This window comes from Mobula birostris, chromosome 5, assembly GCF_030028105.1.
Source record: "Mobula birostris isolate sMobBir1 chromosome 5, sMobBir1.hap1, whole genome shotgun sequence".
NCBI classification, from domain to species: domain Eukaryota; kingdom Metazoa; phylum Chordata; class Chondrichthyes; order Myliobatiformes; family Myliobatidae; genus Mobula; species Mobula birostris.
In genome coordinates, this window is record NC_092374.1 from 59,026,123 (window position 1) to 59,049,155 (window position 23,033).

Genomic DNA, 23,033 nt, shown 5'->3' on the forward strand with positions numbered 1-23,033 from the left:
ATGCAAGAGTTATACCTTCAGCCTTATTAATCTCATTCTGATTGAAAACTGATTAATGAAAGCCTACGAGCTGCTTAGGACAGAAAAGACCCAGTGGTACATTTGTGTGACAAAATTATCTCTGTTGCATTTTACAGCAATTTATAATTTAAAGTTTAGCGTATGGGTGTGTGTATACACACACAAACTGCATAATCATCTTGCTGCATGTTAGGCTAACCACACACTGAGAAATATGCATCAAGAAAATTTACATTTCACTGTTGGTCAATACTCAAAACTGGAGCCAGGTGTCCTCTGCCACTGTTAACTTAACAATGTAGAACAGTGGCTCCCCTATGTCAAACTCTTGTCCTGTGTAAACAGATGGAACTGCATTTTGAAGAGGGATTGAGAAACTTCACCTGCCATATTTGGCTGAAAGAATTGGTTACCACATTTCCTACAACTGCTAAGTTTACCTGTATTCCAGCATCCATGTGACTTCTATCTTGGGAGATTTGTTCCAGCTTGATGGTCTCACACCAGAAAAGTCAACAAAAAATAGTTGCAGTAAATTTACTTCCATCATTGTAAATTCACCATCTTAAATGACTTACAGTAATCTTCTGTTACAAAAGTCAACAAAAGGCTCTTTGTCAATAGGAAATTAAGCTGGTGCACAGTTGTTTCTGATAAGTTTTATTGGTCAAGAATTGTGAGACACATGCCCTGTGCTAACAGTGCCTGAACACTGTAACAGAGGTAATACATGCAACACACAGCACAGCAGCTACAGAGAGGCAATATGTGGAAACGTCAGTCATAGGACAGACGTGTAGTAAACTGAAACAGGAAGGTCAGCAAGAATCTCAGGGGTATTTGCACGCCCTCCTCCACAGGTACAATCCAATCACACTGTTTGAACATCAGCTCAGGTGAAATCAGTCACGTGCTGCTAGTTTTGTGTTTTAAACCTAGTAAACAGTAGCAAAGTTACTAACAGGCCCTTTCTCAAGGCACTTTCAGACAAACCAAACCATACCTCGGATATTATTACACAGTGGCTTAATATATCAAAGGGATGAGTAAATGTACTGAAAATGGACAAGTGCTAATGTCAGAAAACCAAAACAAAGAGAGATACTGGAGAATACCTCAGTCAGCTCCTGGGGTGGGTCAACAGTAACTTCAGCTGTGTTCTTTTCCCTCTCCTACAGAGGCTGCCTGACACAGCATGTTTTTCCCACTCTGTACATTTCCAGGATGTAGGCCTCCCATTTCCCCACCTATCTGCCCTGAAGATCAGGTGGCCGACAAAGGCTTTATATTAATCCACTAGTTTATTGCCTACCATTACCAATGCCAGATTTATTCACTTAATTAAGACATTGGGATTTCAACTAACATCTCCAATTAATTTGACTTTTAAAAAAAAACACAGGCTATCTGTCTGAAAATCCATGCTGGCTCTGAGTTTACATTCATTAGATCCATTAACCCACACCTCCCTGCAACCTCTCTCTCTCTCTCACATGCCCCTCAAGTCCCACCAATTCTGTCCCTCACCTACTCTAGGGGTAATTTACAGAGCTAGTGAACCTACCAACATGCACATCTTTGGGATGTGGGAGGAAATCCATGTATTCTCTAAGAAAACAGATACTCCACAAAGACAGCAGCTAAGGATAGGATCAAACCTGGTTCCCTGTAGCTGGGAGATAACATTAATTATCCATGGCACCATTCAGTCACAATGGGCTTGCTAATTACTAATCCAGTCTTATCATTAAGATGGTCAAAGTGTTTTCCAGATGTTTTTAATGAATCAGAGTGCCATTATGCACTGTGGTGTTGCTAAAATTTTACTGTGGTTTCTTGTTAGGAAGAGTCACTATCTCTCAACACACTTTCAAATTACAAAAGGACCTGGAGGGAATGGATTTCAATTCATCAGTTTCTAATCCTATTGCTATAATTTTTTTGACTATCACACACTGAAATGATGCAATGCCCACAGTATAGACTTCCATAATGTGCCGTAACACATGGTTTGGATTTCCCTGGATACCAATTTAGGGTTTCACTTAGCACATCTGTCAAACTGCTCTGCTCAAACCACTCCCGGCTCTTTACAGCCTGCCAGAATTGGCCTCCTAACAGTTTGTGAGATTGACAACTCTCTGACCCGTTCTTAGAGGGTTTCATCACAAGGCCCCCTACCCACCTTTTAATCCCACCCAGTATGATCATCACTTCTTTTTAAGTAAGGTGTGTGTGGCGGGGGGCAGGCAGGGGGATTGATCCTATTGATCCTTCCCCTCCACCATCCCCTGGAAGATTTCTCTTAAGGAGTTTTGCACAGTGCTCTCCTAGAGAAAGAAGGTCCAGGTAAAGCAGGCCTTTCAAGAGAGCAGCCAAGAAACTATTTAAAAGCAGAAGGTGATAAAAACCTGGAACACCTCTGCCGATGGCCATTAATGCCAAAACCAATTAGATTTCTGCTAAACAAAGATACTGAGATACCCAAGGTGAGTAGCTATATGGAGTTAGATCTATATACCTGTAGTCCCCTGGCATTAAAAGGCCACTTCCTGTTCCTGTAACCTTGGGAGACTCCAGACCTAGCCTTAGAGGACTGAAAGACTTTCAGACGATCTGAACGCTAGCCAGCCTGTCTAGTTTAGGGAAAAGGCCGCTTCTGATAGGCATGCCAGAGGAGTTCAGTGTATGCTGGCTTTCACCAAAGAATGACTGGCAAAGGCAGAGAAATCACATGAAGGTTGCCAGGCATGTGAGAACTGCTGAGGGACAGGAAAAGGATACCCTATGCTATCATACGGCTCCCTACACCCCAGCTCAAGCCCTGAACTGACATATCTGTCCAATTGGGCAGTTTCATCCAAAATAGGGAACAGGCAAACCTCTAGCCCAAGATGAAGGGAGCAAAGGCCCCCTTTGGAGACCCCCAACCTCTAATCAATGATCATTAAGAGGTAAACTCCACCCTACTGCATCCATCATCTGTCATATGAAAACTGCACAATGAACATTGATTACTTGGGGTTCTTTTTCGTCTTTACAGTTCAGCATTTTGAAGAATTAACAAAAGAGATATCTGCTTTTGGTCCCCAGTGCTAAATATGTGCGAGAATATTGGCTGCCAGATGCAAACACTTACCCACACCTCCACAACTAAGCCCTCATTTACATTCACACTCTCTGCCAATGACACACCATGGTCACAATGTGTAACATGAACAAAATGCACTCCAGCTACTCATAAAATCTTCCCTAGCAATACCGCGCAAACACGCAACCTTCACTACCAAGGGCAAAAGGTGAAATGGGAACACCAGCTGCAAATTTCCCCCTACAATGGGTCGCAATCCTGACTGTAAATGCTGGAAATCTCTTCCTAACAACACTGGCGGAGATCCTTCACCAGAAGAACTGCAGCATGTCGGGAAGGGCTAGAAACTTTCGCCTTACCAGGAACACCATATCACTTGAAAACAATTTGGTCCTCTTGACTTCAATGCATACAGAAGTGTTTACAGTTGCTGGCTGATACTCTTGCACGGGTTCAGAAGCGGAAACCATGGGTGAAATTCTTTCAGAAACATTAAAATTTTTTTTTGCAGACTCAACACATTTGAATACTATTTTCCCTCTTTGCAATTGAGAGAAAAAATGTTAAGGAGTACAAATCATTACACGCATCACTCGCTTTTCCCCCCTTCCCTGAAAAATAAACCTTTAACAGTAACATAAATAAATAAACATTGTCGCTGTATTACAAACACAAAAGATAATCCTCAAAAAATACTGGATTATGAACTACATTCATAAGTGCATTAATCTGATAATAATTAATAGCTGACATACTTCAAACAACATTACAAAGTAGAACATTATGTTGCTGTGTTATAATCTCCTGATATCTTATATTCTATTGCACCAAATGACAAAAAAGTATATTCTAGTACTGCATAAAATATTTACATTAAGTTCACATCGGCATGTGTAAGTATTAGTTATAGATATTAACAAACGTATCATTGAATGAAACCCTTTAGGTTGTGCCATGTCATTTTAATAACTTCAAGTAATGCTGTGACAGAGCTGTGCAGGTTAACACTTTAATCTTGTGTGTAAACATAGGAATTGAGTATTCACCTGAACTAGAGAGAAACTCTGGCATTTTCAGTATATTCACCCTCAAATTACTCTGGTCATCATTAATTTAGCCTCATGCCTGAAAATGGGAATGCCTCTGATATTCCAATAAAATTCTGGGAATCTCCTGTTGCTGGAATGTGTAAGGACACTCTGTTCTAACACTTTAATCATATGGAAGCTAATCTATAAGGTGCGATGATCATAAGTGGAAATTCACTGGTTGGGCGAGCAGGACAGAGCTGAGAAATGGGATTAGGCTGGATAGTTCTTTCACACCCATCTGTGACAGAAGGTGAAATGACCATCTTCTGTGCTAGAAACTTCAATGATCACTGCTCACCTAAATACTAACCTCAATGAATCAAGCTCCTGTTGGAATAGGCATAGTGTCACTACAGTGCAGAATAGTGCTATCACTTGCTCCACACTACATCCTTATTACGTACAGTGGTTAAGGTTCTGCTCTATTAAATGCTCACTCCCAACAGTGACATAAAACTGGCTACAATTGACACAACAATCTATTAAGTGGAGATGTGTGTAGAAAATCAGATGGCTTCAAGTTAAACAACATAGAACTCAAGCTGATACTCTGGCTTGGTATTTGTTGATGGGAGATATAGAGGAACAAGAGTGTGCACGTTAAATACCCCAGCACTGAATTAGATGCTGTCTATAATGTAGACTAGGGTCTCAGATCATGTTTAGAAGTACAAAACTTGGCAGGACTCAGCAAATTTGCTGCTAACATTTTACTAAATATAGTTTAAGATCATCTATTGAAACTGTTTTTAACTCATTTCACCTCAACCCTAGGTCTCTGCATTTAATTTCCAAAACAAAACATTAGTTCAACCAAGAGTTTGTTAATGATTAGTTTTCATGTGACAGATGTTACAAGAACGGAACTGCAAAGCACTCCATGCTTTTAATCTCTGCTTTTTACCAACTTGAATTAGAAATTCACAGCCCATAACTTCTTTTTAAGATTGAAAAGTGGTGACACAGAAATTATATTAGATCTGCCCTTAACTTCAGAGAATGGCTTCAAACTCCGACTTGGATAGGATTGTCAAAATAAATTCTTTACAAACACTCCAGTGCATGTTGGAACATCTCAATGAGGTAAAAGAATAACAGATTAAGAGAATTCTTCAGGAATATTTTAAAATATAATTAGGAAAGATCTAGGAATTTCCAAATCAGACATACTTTTAGATACTTTGTAAATGCTTATCAGTTTGTTTAGCTTTAAATACATTTCCCAATGTCATAGTCACTCACCTGCATTGATCTAGTTCTGCATAAGAGCCCTCTCTTAAAGAACATCAAGCTATATAGGTGCCCAGTTACTAATTCTGTGTTATCTTGGTGAGAATTAATCTGCGAGAATATATTTACATTTATTTCTATATAAACCGCACAAAGTTGCATGTCTGAAAGGCAAAGATTTGAATTTTTTTTTACAGATTTTTTTTGTCAAACAAAACAGGTTTAAAAAAAATTATAGTTTCTGCAGCTGCAGAAATGCAGCAATGGTGAACACAATCAAACCACACAGACACTTCCACTTTGCACACCGGGGCAGGGTTTGTCGTCCTTTCAGATGTAAACAGGCTGTTCTTGAGCTGTCAGCAGTCTATACATGGCTGCAGGCATGGTCTTCATGTGAATCTGAGGGAGAAGGGAGGAAGACTAGGTTGAATTTCTACATCACTGGTGCTGTGGAGAGTAAATATTTTGTTCAGCATGGCTTTTCATCAGCACTGCGGCAACATCAAACTAAACCACTATCTTGGCAACTTGATCAGGAGGTTCAAAGTAAAGATGAGCTAGCATTTGAAAGTGAATACCTTCAAAATCACCCTTAACAATAGCATTATTAAGCACAATTAAAGGGCAGCAACAAAAGCTCCATCAGAGAAGTTGGTTTTAAGGAGAACATAATTGCCTGTGGGGATGCACAAGAGGTTAGAATAGCACAGTAGTGTGGTAGTTAGCTTGACGCTTTACAGTAAAGATGACTCGGGTTCAATTCCCACTGCTGTCTGTAAGGGGTTTGGACATTTTCCCCCATGACTGTGGGGCTTCCTCTGCATGCTCTGGTTTTCTCCCACAGTCCAAAGGCATACTGGCTGGTAGGTTAACTGGTCAATGTCAACTGACCCATAATTAGGCTAGGATTAAACTGGGGGAATGCTGGGTGTTGCAGCTTGAAGGGCCAGAAGGGCCTGTTCTGCACTGTCTCTCAATCAGTCAATAATTAGGGAGAGGCCACAATCTCAATGGGTGCAGCACAACAGAAGATTACAAAGGTAAGGAAACATGAAGTTACAAGGGAAATAAAAATCAAGAGAATTTTAAAATTGAAGTTCCACTAGCTGCCAGCCAATTCCAAATACTATTTACACAGGAACATTAATTATATATATATCCCCTACTTATTGTATATACATTTTCCCATCAGCAAAAGACGGAGAGACCACGTGATGGAAGTCAGTCAAGTTATGAAGCGATTCATAGACATACATTCTCCCCGTGCATGCATGGGCTTCCTGTCAGTGCTCCAGTTTCCTCCCGAAGTGTAAAGGCATACCAATTGATAGGTTCATTGGTCACTGTAAACTGTCCTGTGATCAGGCTTGGGTTAACTCGGGGGTTGCTGGCCAGTGCAGCTCTAAGGGCCGTAAGAGCCTATTTTGTGCCATATTTCAATAAACAAAAATATATACAACATGGAAATCAGCCTTTCCACCCACTGTCCTCACTGACCATCAGCCACTCATCCCACATTAATCCTTTTATTTTTAAAAATTCTTTCCCATTATTATCAACCGCCCCCAATTCCACCGTTCACCTAGACACATTCGTGCCAGCTTACTGCCACCAAGTTTCCCCATGAACCACACATCTTTGGGCTGAGGTTGGATACCAGGGTGAACACACAAACTCGTAAACAAACAGCACCTGAGGCTGGTTTTGAACCCAGATCTCCGGCACTGAGAAGCAGTGACCCTACTAGCTGCGCCACTGGACTAGCCAGGGTTCAATAAGGTAGTTGCAGAGAAAATACTTAGACAAGGTAATGACCCAAGCAGTTCACTAATTGGAAATGGGCAGAGGCTATAAGAAGAATGAGATAATAATAAATTGGACTTTGGAATGTGAAACTCGCTCCTTCACGGAGTGCTTGGGAGGAATAGCTGAGACGGAATTATGAGGAAGCTGAATAAACTATGGGAGAAGGGATATGGAAATGGTGATGAAGAGAGTTGCAAGTATCACATGAATACTAGCAGTGACTGGCTGGGCTAAGCACATTTTCATTAACAACTCTTTATTAAAAACCATACTCATCCTCTAACATAACATGGCCATTGAGAATACCAACAATATGGAGAAAATGTAGTCCAATCACAAACAGGAGAAAATCTGCGGATGCTGGAAATCCAAGCAACATTTACCAAATGCTGGAGGAACTCAGCAGGCCGGGCAACATTTATGGAAAAGAGTACTCAGTTGACGTTTCGGGCCAAGACTATTCATCAGGCCCAAAATGCTGACCAGAGAAAACGTAAGCTACTATATACACATTGTCAATACAAGCAGCTGATTTTTATTTTAATAGTAAAATTGCATCATATTTTCTCATGCCAATGTAAAGTGAAGACAGCAATAATTATTATTTCTGTTTTCAGAGGGGGTGAGCGCCACTGGCACTTTCTGCCCATCTCTATTGACCTTGAACAGAATAGCTTGATAAAGCATTTCGTCAGGCAGGTAAGGGCCAAGAACAATGCTGCTGATTTGGGATATATGCAGCCTAGAGTGGGCAAGGATATATTTGTTTTCTCAAATATCAGAGAAGCAAGGGTGTTCTTGCCACTATTCCTGTTACAGAATTTCTCGATCAACAACATAAACTTCCCATTCAAGGTCGAATTAAATTCTGCAGTTGTGGAGGAGGATTCAAATTCATGTCCCCGGAATGTAGTTCAGGCCTCGGGACTGCTAGCAGTCACTGTGTGCCCTTGTTTACAGGTCTGGGAACAGCTGAAAATAGACCAGTTCACTGCCATAAGCAGATATTACAGTTCAGCGAGGTGTAAACTTCATTCACGAAGGGACAAAGTGTTTACTGATTCTGCAGGTATCAGTTGGACAAATCTTTCAAAGTGGTAAGGTTGTCAAAAATTGGAGCTTGCAGTACACCTTTATAAATAGATGCACAGTACAAATGTTAAATCTTTATGGCTCCTGCTGTGGCGATTTCTGGGCACCACGCTTTAGGAAGAAGGTAAAGGCCCTGGAGATGGTGCATGGGAGATGTATCGGAGTACTCTCTGAAATAAGAGAGGTGTTTTTTTTTCACCTTCAAGCAAGATTTGACAGAAAAGCTCAAAGTTGTGAGGGCTTTCATTGTGCCAATTTTGATGACCCATTTCTGCGGGCAGAAAGACTGATAGCCAGAGACATGTTTGTAAAAGTGCAAATAATGAGAATATTTTTACTAAACCAGTTGTAATCTGGACTGTGTAGCCAGTGGAAAAAGATTAAAAGAGAACTTTTAAAGGGCAGTTGAGTAAGTTCATGGAAAAGAAAAATCAGTGGGCCTTTGGGTAAAGGATCTGATCCCACTGTTCTTTTCTGGAGCCAGGACAGGTATGATCAACTGAGTTGCCTCCTCCAGTGCTGTTTAATTCCATGTCTCCTTGGTATGTGCAGACTTAGAAGATATCTATTCAAACACGCACTTATTTGCAGATTTAAAATGCAAGTATGCCATTTCAATAAAAATAAGACCAAAAAAGAAAAAAATGGTAAAAACATGAGGATACATTTATGATTTTGATTTAAAAAAAAAGATTGCTCAGAGAAGAACACCACCGTTGGTTACCAACACAAAATAAGCAGCAGAATACTAACAGCGGACCAGTCACTCCTCCACACTCAGTTTGATTTTATGTCAATGGAACCAGTTGCTGAGGAGACAACAATGGGAGGCTGTCTCACTTGGTGTCAATGACCACTGTATCCTGGCATGTTTACTTCAGAGGTAAACATCACAGGTACATCAGGGACCAGTTTCAATCTCTGTGAGCATGCAGAAGGTTAGCATTTGGATCAATTACTGTGGAAGAATTTAACAAAGAGGGACTGCAAAATCTGCAGTTTGACTGACACACAGATTTGATTTCTTCCCAGGAGAAAAGTTAGAGACCTACTTCAGTCTTCTGGGGCTTATTCTTCACACCAAGGTAATTTGAAGAACACACTAGTGTAACTGATCAGACTGATCATAACATTTGCTAAGAACACGCCAGGGACCTGTGCCAAACTAGTCTGAAATATACTCCATAATGTCACACTATTCAGGTTGAATCCACTGGTGACAAAAACAACTTGTAAAAGGAACCAGATCAGAGCGCATGCAAGCGGATGCCAAAACCGCCAAGTGAGAGGGACAAGGTTCCAGTACGTCATCTGACATGAATGATGATAACTCCAACAGCACAGCACTCCATCACAGTTCGGGCTTTTAAGGCTCAGGTTTCTAGAGACTCAAACTCAGTGGAGAGAAAGCTTTGCACTGATTTACAAGCCCGCAGGGAACTGAAGTCTTGTCAGTCTGGAACCTCTGCCTCCCTTCCTGTGTAGGGAGAGTATGTCATGGTCACCCAAGTGACAATTTCCCTTTTCTGGAGGCTGGTAACACTGATTGGGTGTTTGCAATCTCTCACCATTTAGATGAAATGCTTTTTTTTCCCCCGCCAAAATTGGCTATTTCACTTTTCCACACTATTTGCCAGATCGCTAGACATTGATTTGACCCACTCATAATGCAATCCCCTCAGCAACACATATATCCCTTTGGACACCGTTGCATTGGGGGGGGGGCAGTAGATGACCTATCAGCACACAGCGGCAGCAGCCAGGTCAGTAACACTGCGGCCAGCACTGAGGCTCAGCAGGGAAGGGTAAAGTCAAGCACAGCAGTAGGTAGAGGGACAGACAGGAGGTTCTGTGGCCACAAAAGAGACACTAGGATGGCCTGTTGCCTCCTGGGTGGCAGGGTCAAGGATGACCAAGAGCGTCTGCAGAACATTCCCAAGACAGAGGGTGAGTCACGGTGTAGATTAGCATCACGAAAGAGGGAAGCAGTGCTGTGTAGAGAGCAGAGGGAGTTAGGAAAGGGGCTGAAAAGCAGAAACTCCAAGGTAGTAATTTCTGAATTACTCCCAGTGCCATGTACTGGTCAGGGCAGAAATAGATAGACAGAACAGATGAATCAGTGGGTGAGGAACTAGTTCAGGAGGCAGGGTTTCCTGGTTCTTGGATCATTGGAACCTCTCCTGGGGTAGGGATGACTTGTACAAGACAGACAGCTTGCACCTTCACTGGGAGGGACTGATAATCTGACCAGGTGGTTTACTGATGAGGGTGGGGAGGAAAGGGTTAAACTAATTTGGCAGGGGAATGGGAACCAGTGCACCAGGTCAGAAAGTGGAGGACTGAGATGTTATGACTAGTAAGAACAGGCAGGAGCAAAGTAACACGCAGCTTGTAGTGTCTGTATTTTAACGCTATGAGTATTATTAGTAAGGATAATCGAGCATGGATCAGTACATGAATGGGTGAGGGGGGAGGGGAGGGGGAAGGGGAGGGGGAGAGAGAAGGTGGTGGGGGAGTTGCACTATCAGGAACAATATCACAGCTGCACTCAGGGTGACATGAGGGAGGGTTCATCACAACTTATCTACCTGCCTCCGCATCATGAACAGATTTAGCAAACCTACCTTTGGTACTTGATCCAAATCATTAATACAAATAAAAAGTTTATGTCCATGGACTGATCCTATTGCAAACAAGAGAAAATCTGCAGATGCTGGAAATCCACGCAACACACACAAAACGCTGGAGGAATATCCAGAAGGGACTTGACAAGATCTCTCTCTAAAGATTATCGTTCATGATGTCGGATGTAACATACTGATGTGGACAGAGGATTTCCAGGCCAATGAGACACAGTAGGCATAAAGGGGTTGGCAAGATGTAGCAAGTGGTATGCTGTAGGGTCACACACAAAACGCTGGAGGAACTCAGCAGGCCAGGCAGCTTCTATGGGAAGGAGTACAGTTGACTTTTCGGGTCGAGACCCTTTGTCAGGACTGGGGAATAAAGATGAGAAGTCAGAGTAAGAAGGTGGGGGTGGGATGGGAGGAAGAAGTACAAGGTGGTAGGTGACAAGTGAAACTGGGAGAGGGGGAAGGGGTGAAGTAAAGAGCTGGGAAGCTGATAGGTAAAAGATAAAGGGCTGGAGAATGGGTGATCTGATAGGAGAGGACAGAAGGCCATGGAAGAAAGGGAAGAGGGAGGAGCAGCAGAGGGAGGTGTTGGGCAGGTAAGGAGACAAGGTGAGAGAGGGAAATAGGAATGGGGAATGGTGAAGGAGAGGGGAGGGGCAATCACTAGAACTTATGCCACCAGGTAGGAGGCTACCCAGACAGAATATAAGGTGTTGCTCTGCCAGCCTGAGTGTGGCCTCATCGCTGCAGTGGAGGAGGCCATGGACTGACTTGTCGAAATGGGAATGGGAAGTAAAACTGAAATGGGTGGCGGACAGGTGGTCCCACTTTTCCTCACAGACCGAGCGAGGGTGCTCGGCGAAGCAGTCTCCAAATCTACATCAGGTCTCACTGATTATACAGGAAGCCACAATGGGAGCACCAGATAGAGTAGATGACCCCAACAGACTTGCAGGTGATATGTCACCTCACCTGGAAGGACTGTTTGGGGCCCTGAATGGTCATGAGGGAGGAGGTGTAGGGGCAGGTGTGGCACTTGTTCCACTTGCAAGGATAAGTACCTGGAGGGAGATCAGTGGGGAGGAACAAGTGGGCAAGGGAGTCGCGTAGGGAGCCACCCCTGTGGAACGCAGCAAGTTGGGGGGGGGGATGTGGGGGAGATGTGCTTGGTGGTGGGATCCCTTTGGAGATGGTAGAAGTTACAGAGAATTATGTGCTGGATGCAGAGGCTAGTAGGGTAGTAGGTGAGGACAAAAGGAACCCTATCCCTGGTGTGGCAGCGGGAGGATGGGGTGAGGGCAGATGTGCATGAAATGTAATTTGCCCCCCTCCTCTCCTTCACCATTCCACATTTATGTTTCCCTCTCACCTCATCTCTTTACTTGCCCATCACCTCCCTCTGGTGCTCCTCTCCCTTCCCTTTCTACCATGGTGCTCTGTCCTCTCCTATCAGATCTCTCCTTCTTCAGCCCTTTATCTCTTTCACCAATCAACTTTCCAGCTCTTTACTTCACCCCTCCCCCCCTCCTGATTTCACCTCTCACCTACCACCTTGTACTTCTTCCTCCCCTACCCCCACCTTCTTTCTCGGACTTCTCATCTTTTTTTTCCAGTCCCGAAGAAGGGTCTTAGCTTGAAACGTCAACGGTTTACTTTTTTCCATAGATGCTGCTGGCTTGCTGAGTTCGTCCAGTATTTGTGTGCGTTGCTTTGGCCTGTAATTTCCTGCTTTTTGACTCCTTCACTTTTTGAATCAAGTTACATTTGCTACTGTCCAGTCTAAATCTAACCATCCAACATTTCCCAAATCTTGGGAATTTTGTAAGTTAAAACTAATGTATCTACAACCTCATTGGCTACTTCCTAGTGATTTGTCAGCCGGCAGTTCCAACAATTTGCTCATGAGCACGTCCATGGTGATTATAATTTTCCAAGTTCCTTCCACCCTCCAACTTCTCTGTTTACAGCTGTTTCTAGAGGGGCAATATACCTATTTAAATCATCTCGCTTTCCTCTGGTAATTCCCCAGACAGACTTTCTATAGAATCTGTGCTCACATTGTTATCCCATTCTTTAAATATCTATAGAAACTGTTTTTATGCTTCTGGCTAGCATTGTCTTCTATTAAAACACTTCCCATCTTAAGAATTTACTCATTTGGTTTTTACATTCTGTCCAATGTGCCTGCCTTTGTACCAACCTATTATTGTAAGTTTGATGTTACTTTTAATATTTTTAAAGCTAGAATGGTTGTTACCTGAAGGAATTTTGTCATTGGAATGTATCTATCCTGTACAATCTGAAAGTAGCTATTAAATGTCTGCTCCTGCATTCACCAATCAATCCTTTAACCTATTATGCCAGCTCACTGTAGATATTTTTGTTTTCATGATCAGCTTTCTTTTAAAATACTACTCTTGGACCAATTCCCTCCCGCAAACCAAACATAAAATTCAATTATTGTTACTGCTACCTATGGATATCTTTACAATGAGATCAGTAATTAATTCTGTCTTAATATGTGTTGGCAGGACCTGGTGTGGGCTTTTCTCCAATTGGCTCCAGAAACAATGCTAAAAATACGATGAAACCTTTATCCAGGCTACCTTTGCCATTTGTTTATACACAAAAATAAATCCCCCATGATTACAGGCAGATCTTTTTCACAAGCTCCCAGTATTTCCTCCTTTACATTCTGTCCCACCATAGGGTTACTGTACACCGCTCCCACAAGTGAAATCTGGCCTCTATTACTTCTCATCTCCACCCAAGCCACTTGTACTGACTGGTTTCCTGAACGTGGGCCATCCTCTCGATTATACAATGACCATCATTAATTAGCAGAGCACCCTCCGCCTTTTCCAACTTCCCGTCTTTCCCGAATATCACGTAGCCTTCAAAATCCAGCTCCCAATCTATGTTGTTCTGCGGAACGGCTATTCAATTCACTCAGTGTTATTTTGATGGAAGTCCTGAGTTCATCAGTTTTATTTTGAAATTTAAATGCAGTCAGATATTGAACATTTTAATCCTTAATCTTACTTACTGATAGACTCTTGGGTTTCTATTCTTTTCCAGCAATCTATTATTTCCCTGATAAATACCTTTCCAGTTTGTCCCTACACCTTTTTTGATCTTGATCCTCTGTCCCCACATTAATTTAACATTCTCTCTGCCTCCCTGGCACACTGGCCCCACCGTGGTTCGGGTGTGAACCAATGGTGCAGTCCACTTTTTCCATGCATGGTGCTAATGCCCCATGAGCTGAAATCTCATCTCAACTGATTGACCCCATTTGCTGCCTTTTTTATTACACCGCTCTCACTTTCAGAGGTCCTCCAATTCTTCTTGGTTTTCTGTCTCCATCACAATGCATAGGTAAATGTTCATTGCCAGCTCATAGCTATCTTGGCATTCCTTCCCCCTAGCTGTATGTTGCCTCTGAAATATTTCCCATAAAGGACAGGACTCCTGCTTGACCACATCTCATCTCTCACATCCTCTCATCCTGGAGGAGAAGGTGGGAGAGCTGAGGATGGATTACCCCTTGGAATTTCTGCCAGCTCCAACATAATTTCATCACCAGGCACGCAATCTCTTTCCTTTTCAGCACTGTGAACTGATCACTCCCTCATCCAGTAGCGTTGTGGTTAGCACAACACCTTACAGTACAGGTGACCCAGACTCAAATCCTGCCGGTTTGTACATGCTCCCCATGACCGTGTGGGTTTCCTGCAGGCGCTCCAGTTCCCTCCCACGGTTGGTTAATTTGTCATTGTAAATTTTCCTGAGATTTGGATAGGGTTGCTGGGCGACTTGGCTCAAAGGGCTAGAAGGGCCTATTCTGTGCTGTATCTCAATCAATCAATAAATCAATAATCTTTGATCCCACCTATCTCCATGCACACACAAGAGATGCACATCAGTCCATTCACCTGTTCTCTTTTCATCATCCAGAGACCCAAACAGTGAATCAGTGATTTACCTGTGTTCCTCCCCCAATCCAATGCGCTGCATTCAGGTTCACAATGTATTCTCCTCTACAATGGAGAGCCCAAACACAGATCGAGTAATCGCCTTGCTCAATCTGCAGGAGCAACGTCAACTTGAGGAGTTGTTACTGCTCTGATTCCCCAATACACTCCTCGCTCACCTTAATGAAAACCTTGAGGAAAAGCATCTCATCTGGGCATGATGCAGTCTAGTGGAGCTAACTTGCTTTCTTTCTCTATCTATCACTACTGGCCATTTTTGCCCATCATCACTTTGGCTCAGGTTTTTGCTTTTTATTAACCCTGTCTGGCCTGTGGGGTTTGACCCACAGCCCTGCCATTGGGAAGCACAATTGGCTTCCAAATGTTATCCTAATCCATTGTGTTTCACTCTTTCAGAGACAGACCCTTTGTCTAACCCATCCCTCCCTCATCTTCTCTGCAGAAAAGTTGAAATCTAACTCATTTTCTCTCTTGGTTCTAAAAAAGGGTCTAAGATCTGATACATGAAATGATTCTCTATCCACAGATGGTGCCTGACAGATGAACATTTCCAGCATTTTCTCTTTTTATTCCAACATGTACCAGTTGGGCTGAATATCATGTTTCAATGCCAAAGATTCTCAGTAATCAGAACCAGTTTCTTTTTACTGGAAAAAAGAACATTTTCCAGTGAGAGGCAGACAGACAAGCATCACAAATCATTCAATAATGGATTAACTTTTCTAATTCTTCAGTGACATACTTAGAGACAGGATGAATGAGAGCACTTACTTCACCAACTGCATTGGACAAAACGTGGACTATCTTCTCGTGAGGTGTAGCGACAACACTTTGCCCATTGATTTCTATAATGCGATGGCCAACTCTCACTCCTCCACGCTCTGCAATCCCTCCGCGCATAAGGCTGCAGATCTGAAATGGAATATGAACCAGTCATTGGTTAGTCATCTCAGATAGTTTTCAAGCATGAAATGAACTTTCATTTTGCTCAAAAAGTACAGCCATTGCCCAACTCCAATCATCCCAATGAAAGAGGGTTAACTCCATAATTACTCACAGAATCCAAGTCTATCAATGCCAATAATAAATATATTCAAAAACACTGTACTGAGAATACAAGGAACACCAAGAATTCTCAGCTATTTTGGATGAAGAATTCTCTCTTCATCTCAGTGTGCCAGCACCAACGTGTGCACTATCTCAGAAATGGCTCAAAAAAAGGGAGAATGATGAGTTGACTGTCGATACAATGTGAGAAAGGGGAGAGAGAAAGAGAGTGAGTATGAGATGGGGCATTAGCAAAGGCAAAGGAGGTAGAGACAGTGGACAAAAGTGAGAAAAGGGTTAATATAGAAGGAGAAGGAAAAACATCGGGAAACTGAGAGAGACACATATAAGATAGGTAAAGTTACTGAACATGAGTGAAAGTAGAGATGGAATGAGAAGGACACACTCAAAATGCTGGCGGAACTTAGCAGGTCAGGTAGCATTTATGGAAATGAATAAACAGTCAGCATTTCAGTCCGGGTCCTGGCTCATAATGTCAACTGTTTATTCTTTTCCATTGACACTGCCTGACTGGCTGAGCTCTTCCAGCATTTTGTGTGTGTTGCTTTGGACTCCCAGCATCTACAGAATCTGTGTTCCTGGAATGAGAGAGAAAGCGGAGGAAAAGGAGAGAGTGGAGGGAGAAGAGAGAGACAGCCCGAGAACAAGAGAAAGAGACAGACACAGACAGAGCGACAGCACAACTGAGAGACAGAAGGCAAACAAGTATGAGAATAAAATGAGATAAAAGATAAACTTAGATTTCATACATCATTGCCTGTAGCCCTGAAGCAACCCAAAGTAACTTACAGTCAGTGAAGCATCTGATTTTATACAAGAACACAATAAGCAGCCTGAATATCTCCGGAGGTCCGAATGACTTTGTACAAGTGCTGGTCGTGTTCACGGTTTGTCAGGTGACAAAGTAGTTGTACAAGGAAGCATTAGTTACTTGATTTGGGGGCAAAGGAGACAGGAAGAAGCCACATAACCTCTCGAGATTGCTCCACCATTCAATTAGATCATAGTCCGTTTAACTCCATTCATCAAACTTAATTCTATACCTCTTGATACTCTCACCTTAAAAACAAAATTAATACGCTGTTGAAATTAATAATTTCTTGTACCACCAGTACATGAGTTCTCCCCAAGGTCCTAACCAACATTTAATCTTCTATTAACGTTGAAACAAACAAGTGAAGTGTAAATAAGAAAAACTACTGAAATAAAAACAGAAAATGCTGTAAAATACACAACAGATCAAACAGCAGCCGTGGAGAGTGAAACAGCTAATGTTTCAGGTTGGCCTTTCATATGAACATGGAAAAGTTAGAGATCAAACAGGTTTTAAATTGCAGGAAAGGCGGAGAGTTGCAGAGAACGATGGGAATGTTTATGATGGAGTGGAGACCAAGGGAGACTGAATGACAGAGGTAGAGGTAGTGATGGCTGAGAGAGGGTCATGAACACTTCTTCATCACAGCTGATCTGTCGAAAACTGATGTAAAAGGAAGGTGGAAGGAGAGCAAACAAATTTTGAAACTGAGAGATACTGATCAGAGCATTTGCTGAAAACCGCAAATAAAAGAGAATGCTGGAATACCCAGAAGAGAACGCTCTGCTTTCAGATCATCTTGCATTATCTCAGAACAAACAACAAAGAAAAAAGCTATTGGGCCCATACTACTATCTTACTCCTTGATCATTCTTTATTGGAAGAGAATGAATTTCTCTTTTGAAGGCTTGTGATAAAAATCACTTCACAACCCTTTCAAGGAGTGCATTTCAGCTGATAAGAATTTGCTACAGATTTTCTCCCCATGTCATCTTCAGGTCTATTGCCAATAACTTAAGACCTATGCCTTGTGGTTATCAACCCTCCTACAACTGATGCAACCTGATCAAGCGTTTTGAACTAACGTAACCTTCCTTGTATATCACATTATTTATAATCTCCTCTGCACCAAGGCAAAATCTCTAGTTTACAGGAATATGCTAAGTGTAAACTGAATGCTCACTTACTTCATTACAACTGTAGCCACAGCATATGGCAAAAATATCTTGGCTGATTCTCCAGGGTTGCACTATTATACATGCTGCCTTTTGGGTGCCCCCTGTCTACATTAAGGGTGTTAAAATTGAGAGGGCTGTGAGCTTCATGTTCCTGGCCCAACCACTCTGATGTCATGGCAAAGAAAGCTCACTAATACCTTTACCTCCTCAGGTCCCGGTCAACCCTTACCAATTTTTATGATGCACCACAGATAACGATTCTATCTGAATGCATAATAGCTTGGTGTGGCAACTGGCCTGTATATGACTGCAAGAAACCGCAGGGTTGTGAAGACAGCTCACATCAAGAGAAACCCACCTCCCCTCTACTCTTTGCTGCCTTGATAAAGCAGTCAACATAATCCAATGCATCACATACCTCAGACATTCTCTCTTCTCCCTCCCTCCCATCAGGCAAAGAAGATACAGAAGCCTGAAAGTGCATAGCACCAGGCTCAAGCACAGCTTCTATCCAGCAGCTGTGAGTCCCCCAGCACAATAAGACAGAGCCTAGACCTCACAGCCTTCATCGTTATGGCCTTGTCATGTGAGGGATTGGCTCATTTGCCGGTCAAAACCTACTTCCACTGTGTCCGTTGCTGCTTGGCCCATTTAAAAGGTGCAGTAGCTCTTTCCCCTCGGTTTCATTGTGTGTCACGGCACCGGATTCCAGTTCCGGACCTCTCAGGGGTACAAGAATAGCAAGTGTGAGAGACTTGCTCTTTCCTTTATCTCCAGGACATGCTTCAGGCTGAAGTCGTGACCAGCACTGAAGGACCACAGGGAAAGAGCATTGCAGTCATAAACCGGCCTCTAGTGTTTACTTGGATGAGTACTCATTCACAGCTTGCTTAACTTTGTAGTTTTATAACTTGGTGGGGATCTAAAGGAGTACTCTTTGAGTTAAAAGGCTACTGAATATTTAGTATTGTGTAGCTTAGGGTAGCTTAGATGAGCACTTGTTTAGCAAGATGCCCGGTTCAGTGTTTCACTGATCAGTTATAAATAATTAATTAATGTGCTCACTTGCAATCTGTGTCTTCTGTTCCACTTACTGGATCCTCAAATCTATTTACACATTGGAGGTCTTGCACCTGACTGTCTAGCTAGAAGATTGGACCTTTGAACCTAAACTGCATTCTCTGTAGCTGTTGCATTCTATCATTGCTTTTCAATTGTACTACCTCAATGCGATGAAATTATCTGTTAGGATGGTATACAAAACAGTTTTTTTTTAAAAACTGTACCTCTGTACAGGTCAAATAATGAACCAAATTATCAATTCATCATATCAAGTTTCCTGCAAAAAGACAAACGAACTTCTTGGTTTTAAATGCTTGGGATGTTGGAAGAGAGAAGTGAATGGAAAAAGAGTGAAGATCTGTCATCCTTTTACTTACAATACCGTTCTGTACACTGAAGCCCAGTTGATAGCGCAGGTCTGGCCTCCGAATCAACACCGTGGTGACAGGAGGGCACCGCACAATGTTCAGTTTGACTCGAGACTGGTTCTTTAAACCCTGGATTCAAAAGACAATACAAAATGAGTTACTTATCAGGAAGCAGACTGAGAGCTGGATTTGTTGCGGAATTAACAACTTGCTTCCATGTTTTCCCTTCTTTTGACTACATTCACAACCATTCTTCAGTGCCTTCCTGTTATGAGCCACCACTTGAAAAGTTCAAGTTTCTCCAGTTACTCCCAACTATCTGGGACGTTTCACGTGGACAAGGAACCCAACACTGGAGGAACTCAATAGGTCAGAAGTGTGACCACAAAGCATGTTAGAGGGCTTCCAAAGGTTAGGAGACAGAGTGGTCTAGGAACTGTATCAGGGGAGGACGTGAAAATAATGAGTGAAGCAAACCTTAGTCTTATGTGGACACTGCTACCATTTACTTTTTTTGCAAAAATTGACCTTATTAATTTTTAAATGTTAGCTCCTGGCTTTTAAAACAGTGAACTGTGGCAAAGTGGCTCAGATACTGCTCTAGTAATCCATGGTCTTGGCATGATGAGCCAAGTCTTTTTGGTTCCGTTTTCTTGGGTGGGTATGCCAGCAATTATTATCCATTTCCGATTGCTTTTGCATAGGTGGCAACGAGCCAATCGGTTACGTGGGACCTCAGCTATGGAAAGCCCTCCCTTAACCTTTCTGCTTCTGACTCATCCTCTTTGACCCAGTGATGATGGAGGAGGACAGAGACCCTGTGGAACATTTTGAAGTTACAGAAACATTGCGGATATCGTCGGGGATATCCGCATGGGGCGGGGGGGGTGATGACTGGGAGTGGGAGAGATTGACTTGAAAATAAGGAGAAAGACATTGATTGGGGACCTTCTGTAGGACAGCAGGCACAGAGACTATGAGTGTAAAGACTGCATAATTTGTTGACCACAAAGGAAACACAGTGGTGCAGATAGTAAAGCCTCGAGAACAGAGGTTCCCAACCTTTTATTATGCCAGTGAGCCTTACCATAAACCAAGAGTCTGTGCTCTAGAGGTACCTCCTAAGTGACGCCATGAGACATATAGAGCATTTACCTTGGCCATGGTGAAGGAACAAACATATCAAGTGCCGACTACACTCATTCTCCTTAAATACATCAACTGCGTGTTCTGATGGAGTACCTTTATGATGCTCTGACAGGTGGATAATGGAAGTCCCACCAGGCTGGTGCCATTGATGGACATAATCTGGTCTCCAATGTTCAGCTTTCCAGACTTCTCTGCAGGCCCTGCATGCATGATGTTTGCGATGATCACTGTTGGAAGTATGGAGCCCCAGCCTGATTCAACGATCACCAAACCCAGAATTTCACCTTTCTGCTTCTCAACATGAACCTGAGGAGTAGAAACAAACTCCTTTACTATTTAAACAGAATTTAAGTTACAGACCCAGCAACAAGGCCTCTGATCCCTTCTAGCAGAATCCACCATTCAATCATATAAACAGGGTGCAATGAAACAGTGGGAGGAGTCAGAAGCACCAGGACGGGTCACAGGAGTAAATGACATGATTCAATGAATGAATTCATTTGGACACTGCTGTGTATGGAGTGCCCAGGGAGAGGTAGCACCTCTAGTGAAAGTACTTGTTATGTCCATCCTGGGGCAGCTCACTCACCTTTGGTCCCCACCGGACACTCAGCTCTCACCTGTGGCTCCAATTGGCTGTTTGCATGCGACAGCAGACACAACCTGGTACACCACCTTGACCGGCGGGCTAACCAGCTGAGGGTAGCTCATACATGGTGAAATAGGGAACTGCCTGTCTTAGCACGTGAAGTCAGCTCCAGCGGACTGGGCAGACGAGATCGAAGTGAGAATCAACAGCTAAGAAGGTGGTTCTGTGGCGATTTGCGGAGAGAGAAATGGCACACAAGAAGTCAAGGTTATCCACTGCAACTAAGGGAGACCCCCCCCATTTGTGACGACTACTCACACCACTGGACCCAGACTTCCAAGGTCGAGACAGTGGAACTAACCAAGTGCAACGCCTTTTCCACTTTAAAAACTCTCCCTCACAGTTTTCATTGCCATCATCGGATATGACAGACAACTAACACGCTGTTGTGTTCCTTTAACTGAACAAAATTAGCTTCAACACCTAGTGCAGATAATGGACTGCTTTCAATGACTGCACCCTCCAAATCTTCATTTTCATTGTAACATTCAAAATGATTGTTGACACCTTCAAATTCTTCATAGTTCCTACATTGCTGAAGTAGTGAAATTGTTTCATTTTCACTCCTGGCCATTTCTGGCATCTCGAAGCCTGAATGCTCGAAACAGCAGCGAGCAAAACGGTTCCAAATTGTCTTACTGCTCATTTCTCGCTAACTGTCAGCAACAAAAATCACTGCTCTTTGATCACAAACACATGGAAATGATGCTAATTAAAAACTGTTCACTCTAAGAATGGAAACACGAGGAAATCTGCAGATGTTGGAAATTCAAGCAACACACATCAAAGTTGCTGGTGAACGCAGCAGGCCAGGCAGCATCTCTAGGAAGAGGTACAGTCGACGTTTCGGGCTGACACCCTTTGTCAGGACTAACTGAAGGAAAAGCTAGTAGGAGATTTGAAAGTGGGAAGGGGAGGGGGAGATCTGAAATGATAGGAGAAGACAGGAGGGGGAGGGATGGAGCCAAGAGCTGGACAGGTGATTGGCAAAAGGGATATGAGAGGATTATGGGACAGGAGGCCCAGGGAGAAGGAAAAGGGGGAGGGGGGAGAAAAACCTAGAGGATGGGGAAGTGGGAAGTATGGATATGTGCTGACTATAATGGAAACATATGTAAAGGCTGGAAAGTTATTGAATGGTTTATTGTATATAATTTATTTTTGAATAAAGTATATTTTGAAATATAAAAAAATTAAGCAGCATAAAGTCCCAAATAACTTAAATGAATCCCAGCTATTTTCTCAATTAGCTTTTGTTCTTTAAGAGTTATTCCAAATAAGTGGCTGCCCTGATTAACCGATGACCCGATTAACCAGAATCCACTGTACTGGATATTGTATGGATGTTTCAAATGAGAAGATAGTTTCCTTCCTTTCACCTTCTGCACATGGCTCTGAAGACTTTTGATTGACAGAACTCCTCTCCAGTTCAGAATTAATCAATAACTGACTCCGCAGCTGTTGCCAATCACTCCTAAGAACATTGGCACCAACACCGCAGATCCAGAGCACTAAACGTCCATGTGCGTGGCTTCCAACGTCCTTCTGAACAGCCAGAAGAGGTGGGAGAACCCAAAGGCAGGTTCCATCATTGCACAATAAATGCAGAAATCAGCTCCGAAGTAGATCTTCAATCCAGATGGTGGTGAGAATGTGGAATTTGCTCCTGCAGGGAACAGTTGAGGTAAGGTGAAGATGGATTTAAGGTGAAGCACGATAAACAAGAGGAAGAAAGGAGTGGAAGAAAATGCTGATGGAGGTGAAGAGGAGCAAGAACAGCAGA

At 42.8% G+C, this 23,033-nt stretch overlaps 1 protein-coding gene across 5 annotated transcripts in view; it reads right to left on the reverse strand.

The window, feature by feature from the left end:
* Positions 1-671: 671 nt before the first annotated feature.
* Positions 672-23,033, reverse strand: part of apba1a (amyloid beta (A4) precursor protein-binding, family A, member 1a) — a 195,840-nt gene continuing 173,478 nt past the window's right edge. For all 5 annotated transcript variants that reach the window (XM_072258095.1, XM_072258096.1, XM_072258094.1 and 2 more), the window contains 4 exons: positions 20,695-20,907; positions 19,462-19,581; positions 15,734-15,874; positions 672-5,835 (listed from right to left, as the gene is read on the reverse strand). In XM_072258095.1, coding sequence (XP_072114196.1) covers positions 5,764-5,835; positions 15,734-15,874; positions 19,462-19,581; positions 20,695-20,907 — 546 coding nt within the window. In that variant the 3' untranslated portion in view covers positions 672-5,763. The remainder of the gene's footprint in view (positions 5,836-15,733; positions 15,875-19,461; positions 19,582-20,694; positions 20,908-23,033) is intronic.